Source organism: Rana temporaria, chromosome 5 (genome assembly GCF_905171775.1).
Source record: "Rana temporaria chromosome 5, aRanTem1.1, whole genome shotgun sequence".
NCBI lineage: Eukaryota > Metazoa > Chordata > Amphibia > Anura > Ranidae > Rana > Rana temporaria.
Window position 1 is genome coordinate 374,114,039 of NC_053493.1, and position 13,572 is coordinate 374,127,610.

The 13,572-nt window shown below is 41.2% G+C and overlaps 1 protein-coding gene across 1 annotated transcript in view; it reads right to left on the reverse strand.

Annotated features, from left to right (window-relative positions):
• ANGPT1 (angiopoietin 1) overlaps positions 1 to 13,572 on the reverse strand; it is a 406,724-nt gene that overhangs the window by 12,115 nt on the left and 381,037 nt on the right. The window contains exon 8 of the mRNA XM_040354850.1: positions 1,615 to 1,745. Coding sequence (XP_040210784.1) covers positions 1,615 to 1,745 — 131 coding nt within the window. The remainder of the gene's footprint in view (positions 1 to 1,614; positions 1,746 to 13,572) is intronic.

Below are 13,572 nucleotides of genomic sequence, written 5' to 3' on the forward strand. Positions count from 1 at the left end.
TTTTTTTTTTGTCTGAATTTCTCACTTCCTGTTTCTCCTCAGTAAGCTTGCCCCCATCACCGATCCGTTCTGGCTGGGGGTTAGTCAGCCAGAACAGCTTACTGAGGAGGAACAAGAAGTGATAAATTCAGACAAAGAAAAAAAAACATTTAGAAGGGAAATCGAAGGAAAAGGTAAGTGAACCAACAATGCACTAGCTTAAAGGAACCTATATAGAAAGTAAAAAACAAACCTTTACAATCCCTTTAATGACCAGGCCATTGTTTGTGATATGGCACTGTGGTTCTTTAACTGACAATTGCGCAGTCATGCCACGCTGTACCCAAACAAAAATAATGTCCCTTTTCCCCATAAATAGAGCTTTCTTTTGGGGCCATTCGATAACCTCTGTGGTTTTAATTTTTTTGAGCTATAAACAAAAAAAGGCTGACAATTTAAAGAGAATGCATTTAGGCAAAAAAAATCACTTTAAATACAATTAAAAACCTTCCCTGCAGAGCATGTGTTCACAGCCCCTGTCTTATTTTATATATTACTGTGCAATAAATAACAAATTCCCATTTATTCATCTTGCATTTGCACTTGGTTGATTTCTAGATTTTTCTTATCTATATACAAAACAACTGTTCTAACAACAAGCCGTGCCAAAAATGGGTGCGCTATGATGTACTAACAGAATCCAGGGTAACAGGATAATAGTCCTCCATGTGAATAGCCTGGTGCCTGGTCATGTATTGTAATTAGTGTCTCTCTTTTGGTGATTATGTAATGTTCATTGTAAATGGGCATTGCTTGTGTAGGCTGCCAAGCTACAATATTTGTACTAGTAGATCTGACATGCCCAACAGGGACATGTTTGAGCCAGCTTGGTCCAAACAAATTATTCAAAGTGATAGGACTTTGAGTCTACTGTACCTAAATATACTTTATATACATTTTTGAGCGTCCCCACTCTTTCTCATGCTAAAAAGTTTTATATATATATATATATATATATATATATATATATATATATATATATATATTCCAATAGCGACAGTGGCACTCATGGGCCTTAAAAGGTGAACATACAGTGAAGATTTTATTTTGACGTTTCGACCTGTCCTGAGAAAGATGAGCTTGTGCCTCGTCAAAACGTTAAATTAAAATCTTCACTGTACGTTCACCCTCAGCCTTCCCCACTGTCAGTTTGCATTCGTGACTGGGAAGACTACCCAGTCACTCATGGAGCGCAGCGGGAAATGGACGACGTTAATGGCGGTGAGGAGGACGGTCTATGTGGACATCTTTACCCGGATCCCTGCATACTTAGATGTGCCTCTTTTAATCATCAACCATGTGAGTTGCTACTGTAAATGTTGTACCTTCATTAAATGTAACCATATTTCTACACTTAGCACCTCTCTTCTCTTTTATACTCAGTTGTGACACGACACTCTTATATCAAGACATCACTTGTATAACAAGTCAAAATGTATTAAAAAATGTTGCGTGTCTTGCAATACGTTCTCAAACAAAGTTTTTATTGTGTATGTATTTTGTCCCCAAATATACAGAGATAATACCAAACAAAGTTTTTGACATTAAGAAAGAAAGCAGATGCTTTGTACATACCTCCGGTCAGCATAAGCGCACACTTGCACATACAGTTGTCGTTATCCGCGTCTTTTGTACTGAAATCAGCCCCGTGTAAGATCAGACTGCTTTGCTTTCCTGCTGTTCCGCTATGACCCTTTAAGTATAATCTAGAACAGACCACAAGACAAAAAAAAAGCTGTTCATGCATATTCAAGGAATATTGTCTTTTTTGTACATTGAGTCTCACTGAAAAAAAATAACCAAACCGGTGTAAACTCTGACCTAACCTGTAGTATAACAATGGATGTATAGATATTGGTCAATAAGCTTACTAAAGGGAATAAGTATATACAGGGGGTATCCATATATGATATAGGTAATCTATGCCTACACACTTCTGTACACACTGCTTAGTGGAATAGCAGAGTAATTCTTCTTTAGCACTGTTTAGAGCCGGTTCACACAGGGGCGACTCGTCAGGCGACTCAGCCGCCTGACAAGTCGTGCTCCGCTCTATTCAATGGAACCGTTCTAATAGGAGCCACTCAAGTCGCTCTGACTTAGAAAAAAGTTCTTGTACGTTTTTGGGGCCGACTCGGGGCGATTTGCATTGACTTCAATACAGAAGTCATTTTGCAAGTCGCCTCTGAAGTCGTCTTGAGATCGCGTTGCCGAGTCACCCCCAAAGTCGTGCCGCCCCTGCGTGAACTGGCTTTTAAGCTTGTGGATGAGCTTTATCCAAGGATACCACTGTAAAAAATATACACTCTGGTCTAATACCCCACCCTCTTGCATAGCAACCTGTAAACAATAGTGTTGAGCAGAATACGCCATATTCGATTTCGCGATATATCTCGAATATATAGTCGAATATTCGAGATATATTCGCTAAATTCGAATATTCGTGATATTTTATCGAAATGAAATGATTGCGAATTTTCGCTATTGCGAATGCGAAAATAATTGCGAATTTTCGATAACTGCGGTAGGAGCACTCTGATTGGCTCAGAATATTCTTGATATTTTTTCGAAATTTCGCAAAATGCGAATGCGATATTTACTGCGCAATTTCGACAAATGCTGTAGGAGCACTCTGATTGGCTCAGAATATTCGTGATATTTTACAATACAAAATAATTGCGAATATTCGGCAAATGCGGAAGGAGCACTCTGATTGGCTCAGAATATTCTTGTTATTTTACAATACAAAATAATTGCGAATATTCGGCAAATGCGGAAGGAGCACTCTGATTGGCTCAGAATATTCTTGATATTTTACAATACAAAATAATTGCGAATATTCGGCAAATGCGGAAGGAGCACTCTGATTGGCTCAGAATATTCGTGATATTTTACAATAGAAAATAAAAAGTGTTTTGCATTGGTGGTGATTCTTTACTCTATCCATCTGTCACAGCCGTTTGTCAATCAAACACCTTGAAGATTGAACACGTTCATGCTGCATGCTTTGGACTTTTTTTCACTTCACATATCAAAGACATTTTTATGAAAGATTATTTTTCTATTATTGGGACTATATTTCTTTATATATTTGTTTCACTGTGTATTTCACAAGTTATTTGCGCTTGCTTATTTTATAATTTGCCCACATGTCTTGTCACTAGACATATATTTTTTATTCCTGTAGAGCGACTCCATTTTCTGTCTTGTATTAATTTATGTTGTATAACATTTTTGAGTTGCTGCTGTATTCTCCCCTTTTTTTAAGGTATGCGCAATTTTTTCCTTCTTACAAAAAAAAATAATATCAAACATACAAATATTCATAACAGAAACATACACAAAACCCCCCCCTTTTGCATCAGAGACAATCAGAGTTCTCCTACCACAGTTATCGAAAATTCGCAATCATTTTCGCATTCGCATTAGCGAAAATTCGCAATTTTTTTTTTTTTAATTCGGCAACATAAAAGAATCGCCTCAGCTTAGCTACTCGGCCCAGGGTCTCTAATCATACCAGCAATGCTTTTAGACGTCGATAGGATGTGATCTGTTTTAAAAATAAAATTGAAAAAATGCGAATATTCGGAATTGCGAATATTCACCGCGAAATTCGAAATATATCGCAAATACTCGAATATGCCATATTCGAGCCGAATATTCGCAATACGAATATTCGTGAGCAACACTAGTAAACAATGTTCTGCCCAGAAGTTCTGTAGGTTGAACTGGATGGACTTGTGTGTTGTTTTCAACTGGACTAACTATATAACTATGGGGGGGATTCACTAAAACTGGAGAGTACAAAATCTGGTACAGACACCAATCAGTTTCCAGATTTCATTGTCAAAGCTGAATTCAATTCAATTCAATTATAAGCTGATTGACTATCATGCACAGTTGCACCAGATTTTGTGTGCTCCACTTTCAGTAAATCCCCACCTATGTAACTATGCACTGTGAGTAACGGCCATAGACATGACCTGCCCTCTGGGTGCAAGTGTTAGGATTCAGCAGCTAAAGAGACCAAACACATGTAGCTACACATGGAAACTGAGACCAAACAATGTAGATATCCTTAAGGCCTCTTTCACACGGGGCGGATCCGTGATGATCCGCCCTGTGAACCTCCGCTTGCTCAGCAGGGATCGCTCCGTTGATCCCTGCTGAGCCGCTTGGAATGATAGGGCGGTCCGCACACACTGTGCAGGGACCGCCCTGTCAGATCTCTGCTCTCCCCTATGGGGGTATCAGATGAACACGGACCATTTGTCCGTGTTCATCCGATCCGCAGATGGATGGAAAAATAGGGTTTTTCTCCGTCTGCAGAATAGGAGGATTGCGGAACCGGGGGAGATCGGGTGTCAGTGGATGTTCACCCGCTGACACCCGCAATCTCATAGAGATCAATGTATGTCCCTTTTTCATCCGTACACGGATGGATGAAAAAGCGGACATACGGTCCGCCCATGTGAAAGAGACCCCTAAATTTACATTTATTTACACACAAACAAGAATACACAACAAACAATGAACATTGGAAACGCCAGAAAACAAGAACCAACCCCAATGACAAAAATAACTAATGAACCTAACAACTGACTATATACAAATATATACAATATAAGGGACAAGGGTAACATGTAAATACAAGGATGCAACCAACGGGGAGAAACAAGACTAGGGCAGAAAGCAGGAGCAAGGCAAAGGGGGTACAGGGTGCAGGATGGATAAGTATCAGAATCACAGGAACAAGGCTCTGGCACCAAGGGGGCAATCATAAAAGTGACACACTGGGGAGAGGGAGGAGCAGCCTTAAATAGCCACTTGGCAGCTGAAAGCGGGTGTAACTGATCATTACAACCTGCTGGCTTCTGGGAGACACCTGCTGGTGGACACTGGAACTGCAACAATCAGCCCAGAGCAGCACAGTGCCACCAGCAGGTGAGCTGAATCCTAACAGCAAGGTCAGGTTGGCCTGAGCTCACTGTAAGAAATACTGTAGAAATAGCCTCTAACTAACGCTTGAGAAAATTGCAAAATGGGGTGCTACAGGGGATTTTGTTTTTCTAACTAACACCTGAAAGCCGCCTCCCCATTCATTTCAGTGTGACTTTTCACACTGGGGTGGTGCACTTGTGGGACATTCTGAAATTCTGAAAAGTCCAGCAAGCTGCATCTTTGGGGCGTAGAGGTGTATACCAAAATGCCCTGCCCATTGAAATGAATAGGCAGCGCTGCCGAAGCATCTGCAAAGCGCTTCAGCAGTGCTGAAACGCTTTTAACCCTTTCTTTGACCGCAAGCGAGGTTAAAAGTGCCCCGCTAGCAGCCAAAAAGCCCAGCTAAAACTACGTTAAAGTGCTGCTAAAACTAGCACAGATTTACCGCCTACGCCCGGCGCTTTGTGAGTTGGATGACACTGACCACTGTTCAACTAGTAAGAGGACCAATACTGGATGGTAGAGTGGCCAGTACGTGGGGAACAGTGAGGGACAGGAGATGAATAATGCAGTGCAAGTTACTATTTTATTTTCACACAAGCTGACTGATAAATGTGAAATTTAAATAAAAAAAAATAAAGGATTTGGGTTTTAACCTCCTTAACAGTATTCCGATTGTGGCTGGGGGTGAATTTTCATTACCAAAAGCGGTAACCCCGATCCACACTCGGGATTGCATCGCAGTATCCATGTACAGGTTACTTACCTTGTCCCCTGGATCCTGTGATGTCTCCCTGCTGTGTCTGCGAGCCGTGTGTCCTCGATTCATCACAGTGCCGAGCTCCATTCCCTGCGAGCGGCGCAACACATGGGGACGGAGCTCGGTGCCAAATTCAAAAAATGTCATACACAGTTTACATACAGTACACTGTAATCTTAAAGATTACAGTACTGTATAAAATAATGATACATCCCCTTTGTCCCTAGAGGTCTGCCCAGTGTCCTGCATGCACTTTTATATTATATATACTGTTCTTTCTGCCTGGAAACTGGAAATTGTCCATAGCAACCAAAAAGTGTCCCTTTACGTCAAAAGTGCTTTTAGTGCTTTTAAAACAGTGACAATAAATTAGAATCATTTGCAGAATTGAGTGATAGTAATTTGTGGGGAAATTCATCACCAAACACTGAAAGTAACAACAGCGACAATTCTGCAACTGAGCAAATTTCTCTTTTTTTTTATTTGATTACATTATTGAATAATTTTTATTATTATTATATTATTATTTGTTATAATTATTTATAGTTATTTATTATATTATAATTTATGATTTTGTGTTTCAAGCTTTATCATACCTGGGATGTCTATTAAACTCTTGTTTGGACAGATTTAGGTGAGTTATTTCTGAGGCCCCGTACACACGTCCGAGGAACTCGACAGGCAAAACTCATAGTTTTGCTCGTTGAGTTCTGTGTGAAGCTGCCGAGGTTCTCGGCGAGCCAACTTTCCTCATTGAACAACGAGGAAATAGAGAACATGTTCTCTATTTGGCTCGACGAGGAACTGGTCGGCTTCCTCGGCCGAAAGTGTACACACGGCCGGGTTTCTCTGCAGAATTCAGCGCTGATCGAGTTTCTGGCTGAATTCTGCCGAGAAACTCGGTCGTGTGTACGGGGCCTAAGAATTACAGGCCTACAATATAAAACGCCACATTTCCATGTGAAACAATGTACCGCTTTCAGCATCAAAAATCTGACAATCACACCACCAGGGAGGTTAAAGGGTCATTTCACAAATAGTGCTGGATAAAGACCCTCTAAAAATTCAACTCTAAGAGCTGGGCCAAAGTTTTATATATACATTTTAAACTGATGTTTTGCAACATTTTTTTGCACTATATGTATACAATCTTGTAAATAAACATTTTATACATTACAAAATATTCCTAGAGCATTATGAGTTAGCAAAGGAGACAGAAAAACAGTAGCACCCTGAATTGTAGCCTTGTCTAACAAACTCACTGACATGAGTCATTTAGTTGTGCTTTAAGTAAGCTTGAGCTATATAGGCTGTGTACAGTTTTTCTTTTTAACAGACTGCAAAGTGTTTTTCATTCCTGACCATAGTAAATAAGAACGATTATTGGGGCAAACCTGCTACACATTCTGTAAAAAGATCATTTTAGATCTGAGATAGAAAAGATGCAATGCACAAAGAACAAGGTTTTGCCTTTTCCAACATTTATTCAGTTCATCTATGCAACAATCTACGTTTGCCAGTAGACTAGTGTCATCTACACAGGATTTTGGGCAAAAGGTTGATGTTTAGTCATGCCTAAATTGCACTCTGTATTTTCTTCTCATTATGTCAAGGATACAATGTGACGATTAATATGTGTTTCATTGGCCATGTTGTGTATTTGGAGCTTAGCAGCGCTCATTTTTCACTTAAGACAAAACAAACAGCTTTCACAGTGCTGACTGAAATACGCATTCAGACTCCTGTATCCTACTGCATCGTGTCAGCATCATCTGTCTTCACAAAGAGTGTAAGCACCAAACATAATAAATACGGCATCATTAACACAGCTACACAAGTGTTCATTTGGGAAGTGGTGACTTAAATGTATGCTGTAGGCAAACGGGACAATTTAGCAATTAAAGTACAGGACGAAACATCCAAGTTGCCTGTTATCTTGCTTCTCTGTGATGCCTTTACTTGAGTACTCCAAACTACCTCTCTCTGTATCATCTTATGGTAATTATGGCTCAGCAGTAGATGTACAGACATCCTCTCTATGCACAGGTTCCTACCTATTCATTCCTAGGCCAATTCGACTTACAATGTGGTTAACTTAGCACCCTGTTTGCAAATGATAGCTTTTGTAAACCATTAAAACATTGAACATTTGTAGATGGCTGTCAGTCACTTGCATGGAGCTACTTTTCAACTGTAGACACTAATCTGAGAAATGGTTTTAAATCACTAAAGTTACAAAAAGTCTTGCGACTCTTCATAAAGCCCATCTCTAGTAGAAAATGAAATTCAAATTGTGCATTATTTACCTTACTTCTCAGCCTTGATTCTAAATACTTCTTCCTGCCGAGTAATGGATCAAAGTCACAGTTTCCTCTATGAACCAGGTTAATATCCTGCCCTGAAGACCAGACATTTTTCCCTGCTCATTATCTTTTCAGGTATTGGTCCCCTCACTGCCTACATAAATTCTTCTACCTCTGGAGCCTATGGCCTCGTACACATGACCGAGAAACTCGTCGTAAAAGAAACATCGTTTTTCCTCGACGAGTTCCTTGTCAGGCTTGTCGAGAATCTTGTCAAGCTTTCTTTGCGTACACACTGTCAAGACAAAATCTTGTCATTCTCAAACGCGGTGACGTACAACACGTACGACGGCACTATAAAGGGGAAGTTCGATTCCACTGGCACAACCCTTGGGGATGCTTTTGCTAATCTCATGTTACTGCGTGTTAAGTTCTAGTTTGGTGAGAGACGATTTACGCTTTTCAGTCTGTTACAGCGTGACGAATGTGCTATCTCTATTACCAACGCTACTTTTACCGAAGGTGCGCTCCCGTCTCATAATTTATTCTGAGCATGCACGGGTTTCTAAGCATACACATGAACGGTAAACCAGCCCCACGACAAACACGGCGAGGAAATTGAGACTCCCGACGAGAAAAAAGAGAACTTGTTCTCTTTTTTCTCGTCGAGATCCACAACAGTTTTCTCAACGAAAAAAATACACATGACCGTTTTCCTCGGCAAAAAATCTCTGCCACCAAGTTTCTTGATGGATTTTGTCAAAGAAAACGGTCGTGTGTACGAGGCCTATGAGAGAGAACTTGGCTGCTTGAAGTGTTGCCTCCACTACTAGAAGATATAAGAATCAAACAGGCACCCAAGTAAGGACCCCAAGAAGTAAACAGGAGAAGAGAGAGGGATCATCATGTGACCTTGGCTTCAGGTAAGTAAAATGGGCATTTGGCTAGTCTTATTTTTTTTAAAAATTAAAAACCATATACAAAATGACAGAGTATACAGTATGAGCCCCAGTGCAGGGATGGAAGGAGTAATGATAATATCCTGGAGTTTGGCTTTAAAGTTGAGGTGTGTTTATGTGGTTGTAGTCTTTTTTTGCATCTACTCACAATGTCAGTGGCAGACCTTGGAAAACTATAAAGAGAAATTATACACTTTGTAAATGTTTGTTGGCTTGTTACTTCCTGCTATAACCCAGCTGTCCTAGCTAGTAGCCCCTGTGTGTCTTATGGTAGATAGGGTCCTGCCTTCACAGCTCTCTTTTTCTCCCTGCATTTGTTTCCTTTTCTTACTTGAAAATCCATCACAAACTCTTAGGCCCCGTACACACGACCAGTTTCCTCGACAGAATTCAGCTTCCGACCGAGTTTCTGGCTGAATTCTGCCGAGAAACCCGGCCGTGTGTACACTTTCGGCCGAGGAAGCCGACGAGGACCTCGGCGAGGAAATAGAGAACATGTTCTCTATTTCCTCGTTGTTCTATGGGAGCTCTCGGCCCGCCGAGCTCCTCGGCGGCTTCAGGGCTGAACTGGCCGAGGAACTCGATGTGTTTGGCACGTCGAGTTCCTCGGCCGTGTGTACGGGGCCTTAGGCCCCGTACACACGACCGAGTTTCTTGGCAGAATTCAGCCAGAAACTCGGTCGAAGCTGGATTCTGCCGAGAAACTCGGTCGTGTGTACACTTTTCAGTGAGGAACCCGTCGAGGAACTCGTCGGGCCGAAAAGAGAACATGTTCTCTATTTTCTCGTTAGTCAATGGGAAAAGTCGGCCCGCCGAGTTCCTTGGCGGCTTCCACACTGAACTCGACGAGGAACTCGATGTGTTTGGCACGTCGAGTACAATTTGTAGATATGTGCATTTGTTTTCGTCTGAATTAATTTTCGCTAGTTTTTCTGGGATTTTCACAATCGTTTTACCAAATGATAACGAACGCGCAGAATCGGAAATCTGAAAGATCCAATATAAAAAATGCTTTCTTTTTGTTTCGTCTGCGACAACAGTTCGATATAGATAGAAGACTCGACATGAAGTTGACAAAAGTGATCTGTGTCTATAGAATCTGTGGTCGAATGTGCCTAACCTAACTCCATTAGCCCAAGATTATTCGACATAGAGAGAAAAGATTCGACATTATAGAGACATGAAGATTCGACGAAGCAGCTAAAAACATACGATCACCGCGAGTGGACATTTATGGTCAAATGCTCCGCCCATAGGCTATAGAAGAATTCTAATGTTGGTTGACTAGTAAAAATAATTTATAAAATATAATTATTACTAGTCATACAACATTAGAATTCTGCTATAGCTTGTGGGCAGAGCATTCGACCGGAAATGTACAATTACAGCGTCATACAGTTTAGCTCCTTCGTCAAATCTTCTTAGAACATTCGACAGACACCATAAGCCTTCAATTGACAGATTCGTCCTTAATTCAGATTTTTGTACAAATGCATTTTTTAACGAAACTAAATAAATAAAAACTTTTTTTAGGAGTAACTAAATACATGTATTTTTTCGGACTAAACTGAAATTCCGAAACAAAATATTTCAGTGTGCACATGTCTAAGAATTTATGTGATATACAGGCTCAGTGAGCACTAAACCTTGGACAGTTTTTTATGCAAACTTTGACTTCTGCAAAGAAGGTCCAACATTGACATATGCATACACACGTTGCTCTGTTGGTTTTCAGTGAAGAGCAGTAACATGTGGCAAGGGGGGAATGTCAGCTCATGACTTGAGCACCCCAAATTTTGCTCCTGGGAAGACATTAAAAAGTACGTACAAACACCTAAAAGTGCATATGTATTTCATTTATGTCATTTTTTTTTTTTTTTTACTAAGGACAGGTGTAATTTAAATATGCTTTAAGTCTCCTGCTTTCTAAATCTGGCAGTGCAAAACAGAAAAGAGGTAGATGCAACTGAAGGTGATTTTCCTTTGAACATACTAACAGGAGGCATTGACTTTCCAAAAACGGGCCCAGCAGATTTCCTCATTAGTGCCCTGTAGCTCCACACCTGGCAGTTAATTATGAAACCACTCCCATTACACTCACTCAGTAGAGAGGCACAGACAAACACACATGGATTTCTTCAGAATAACCAAAGGAAGGAATCTGCAACAAAGGTTGTTATAATTTTTGTAATGTACATAGATCATACAGAGGGGAATGTTTTTTTTTCTCAACATAAGTGGAGTTACGCTTTAAATATAATTTATATTTAACCTGAAGTTGTCTTGCTAACCTACTGCAGAGCAGAACCAAGATGTATTGCCCAAATGCAGTAAAGTTGACAGAGTGGTCCAGGGCTTGGATATGCATTCTGGCATAGGTGTCAGCTATACAGAATTACATATCGTTTTGTAGATAAAACTTTTCACATACATCTATTTAAATTGTAAATGTTGCTGTTTCTGGAGTTCAGTTCTAAAATGTAAGTCCACCTTTTCCAAAAAAAATCAAAGGTGAACTAACATCCTATACCCTTCCCCGTGTCCCGACTGCCCCACTGCACTGCACCCTTCTTGGGTGATGAGGTGTCAGTGCTGGTGTTGTAGTCCACAGATTTGAAATCCCCAGTCTACTTACTCTTCTTTCTGTAGGGCTTCTGGGAAGGATCAGCATGATTCCAATTGGCAAGTGCCAGCATGTGACTGCTTTGATTATTTGAATGACAGTTAGGCCGGGTACTCACGAACAAACATGTACGGTGAAACCGGTCCGTCGGACCGTTTTCACCGTACATGCCTGCCAGAGGGCTTCTGTACGATGGTTGTACTAACCATCGTACAGAAGTCCACGCGTAAACAATACGCGGGGCGTGTCCGCGTCGTCGCCGCGACGATGACGCGGCGATGACGCGGAGACGTGGGCGGGCCTGCCATTTAAAGGCTTCCACGCATGCGTCGAAGTCATTCGACGCATGCGAGGGACAGCGGGCGCCTGGACATGTACGGTAGGTCTGTACTGACGACCGTACATGTCCGAGCGGGCAGGATTCCATGAAGGTAAGTGCAGCTGGGACCAGGGGGACTGGGTAGGGTTTTAGTTCACCTTTTTATTTTTTGTAAAAAGCTTGAACTTACGCTTTAACTTTATACAGGTAAACCTCTCTACAGGACAACTTTCATTTTGTACAGTTGCCGTTTAATTTATCCCCTTCCTTCTTTGGTTGCAGCCTGCCTGGTAAAATATGTACTCTCCTTACTCTCACAATCTGCACTGTGCACTGTGTTTCTAACTAAAATGTCCCTGCCAGGTACTCTTTTCTGCACAAATGCACAGCATAGCTTCATGCATTCCTATGGATGAGCTATACCCCATTGGATAGCTGGAGGCTGCCATAAACACAAGGTGGTATCAAAAAGTTTTGAGATTTGTTTTGTAACACGCCAACAGATGGCTGCACAAAGCTGCACACACAGTCACAAGGAGCACCGACCTTCATGAGTCAGTGTGCCAAAAGACATCATCATGTGTACATCGGGAGTTATGCAACTGGTGCTATTCGGACCATGTGCGTTACAACTTCTGCTATTTCAACATGGACAGCAAGTTATAACAAAGTGCAAACATGAAATTCTGTGTGAAACTGGGCAAATCTGCCACAGAGACATTTGACATGATTCAGCAAGTTTACGGAGATGCTGCAATGAGTTGAAGATCCTAAATTTTTGACACCATTGTGGAGATCCAGCGAGAATTGCAGAAAGTGCTTGACATGCTTTGAAAAGAAGACTTCCAGGACACATTCCAGAAGTGGCAGGATTGCTGGGAGTGCTGTATTGCTGTGTAAGAGGAATATTTTGAAGGTGATAGTGTGTAAATGAAGATAAATAAAGTACTTTCTTATAAACAGAGCTAGTCTTGAAATTTGTTGTTACCACCTTGTATTGCTTTTCTATAGGATTTATTGTTGCCACAGCAGTAGGTAGTGGTCCTGGCATTTATTTAGTGCCAACAAATTACACAGTGCTTTACATAAAATCTGTACATTCACATTAGTCCCAGTCCTTAAAGCGGGGGTTCACCCGAAAAAAAAAAATAATTAACATTATATTCAGCCGAGTTGTCAGAATTTTATCCCCGTACATACCGTATTTTCACCGCCGCTTCCGGGTATGTCTTCTGCGGGACTGGGTGTTCCTAATGGATTGACAGGCTTTTGACTGTTGCATACTGCGAGTCACGAGTTGCCGAAAAGAAGCCGAACGCCGGTGCGCAGGCGCCGTATAGAGCCGACTCGCAGTCCGACTTCTTTTGGCAACTCGTGACGCGCTGTATGCGACGGTCGGAAGCCTGTCAATCAATTAGGAATGCCCAGTCCCGCAGAAGACATACCAGGAAGCGGCGGTGAAAATACAGTATGTACGGGGATAAAATAAAAAAAAACAGCCGATTGTCATTCTGACAATACATTTTTTTTTTGGGGTGAGCCCCCGCTTTAAGTAGCTTACAGTCTCCACATTATTATACATACACATACTAGGGTCAAGTTACCTACCAGCTTATCTTTGGATGAGG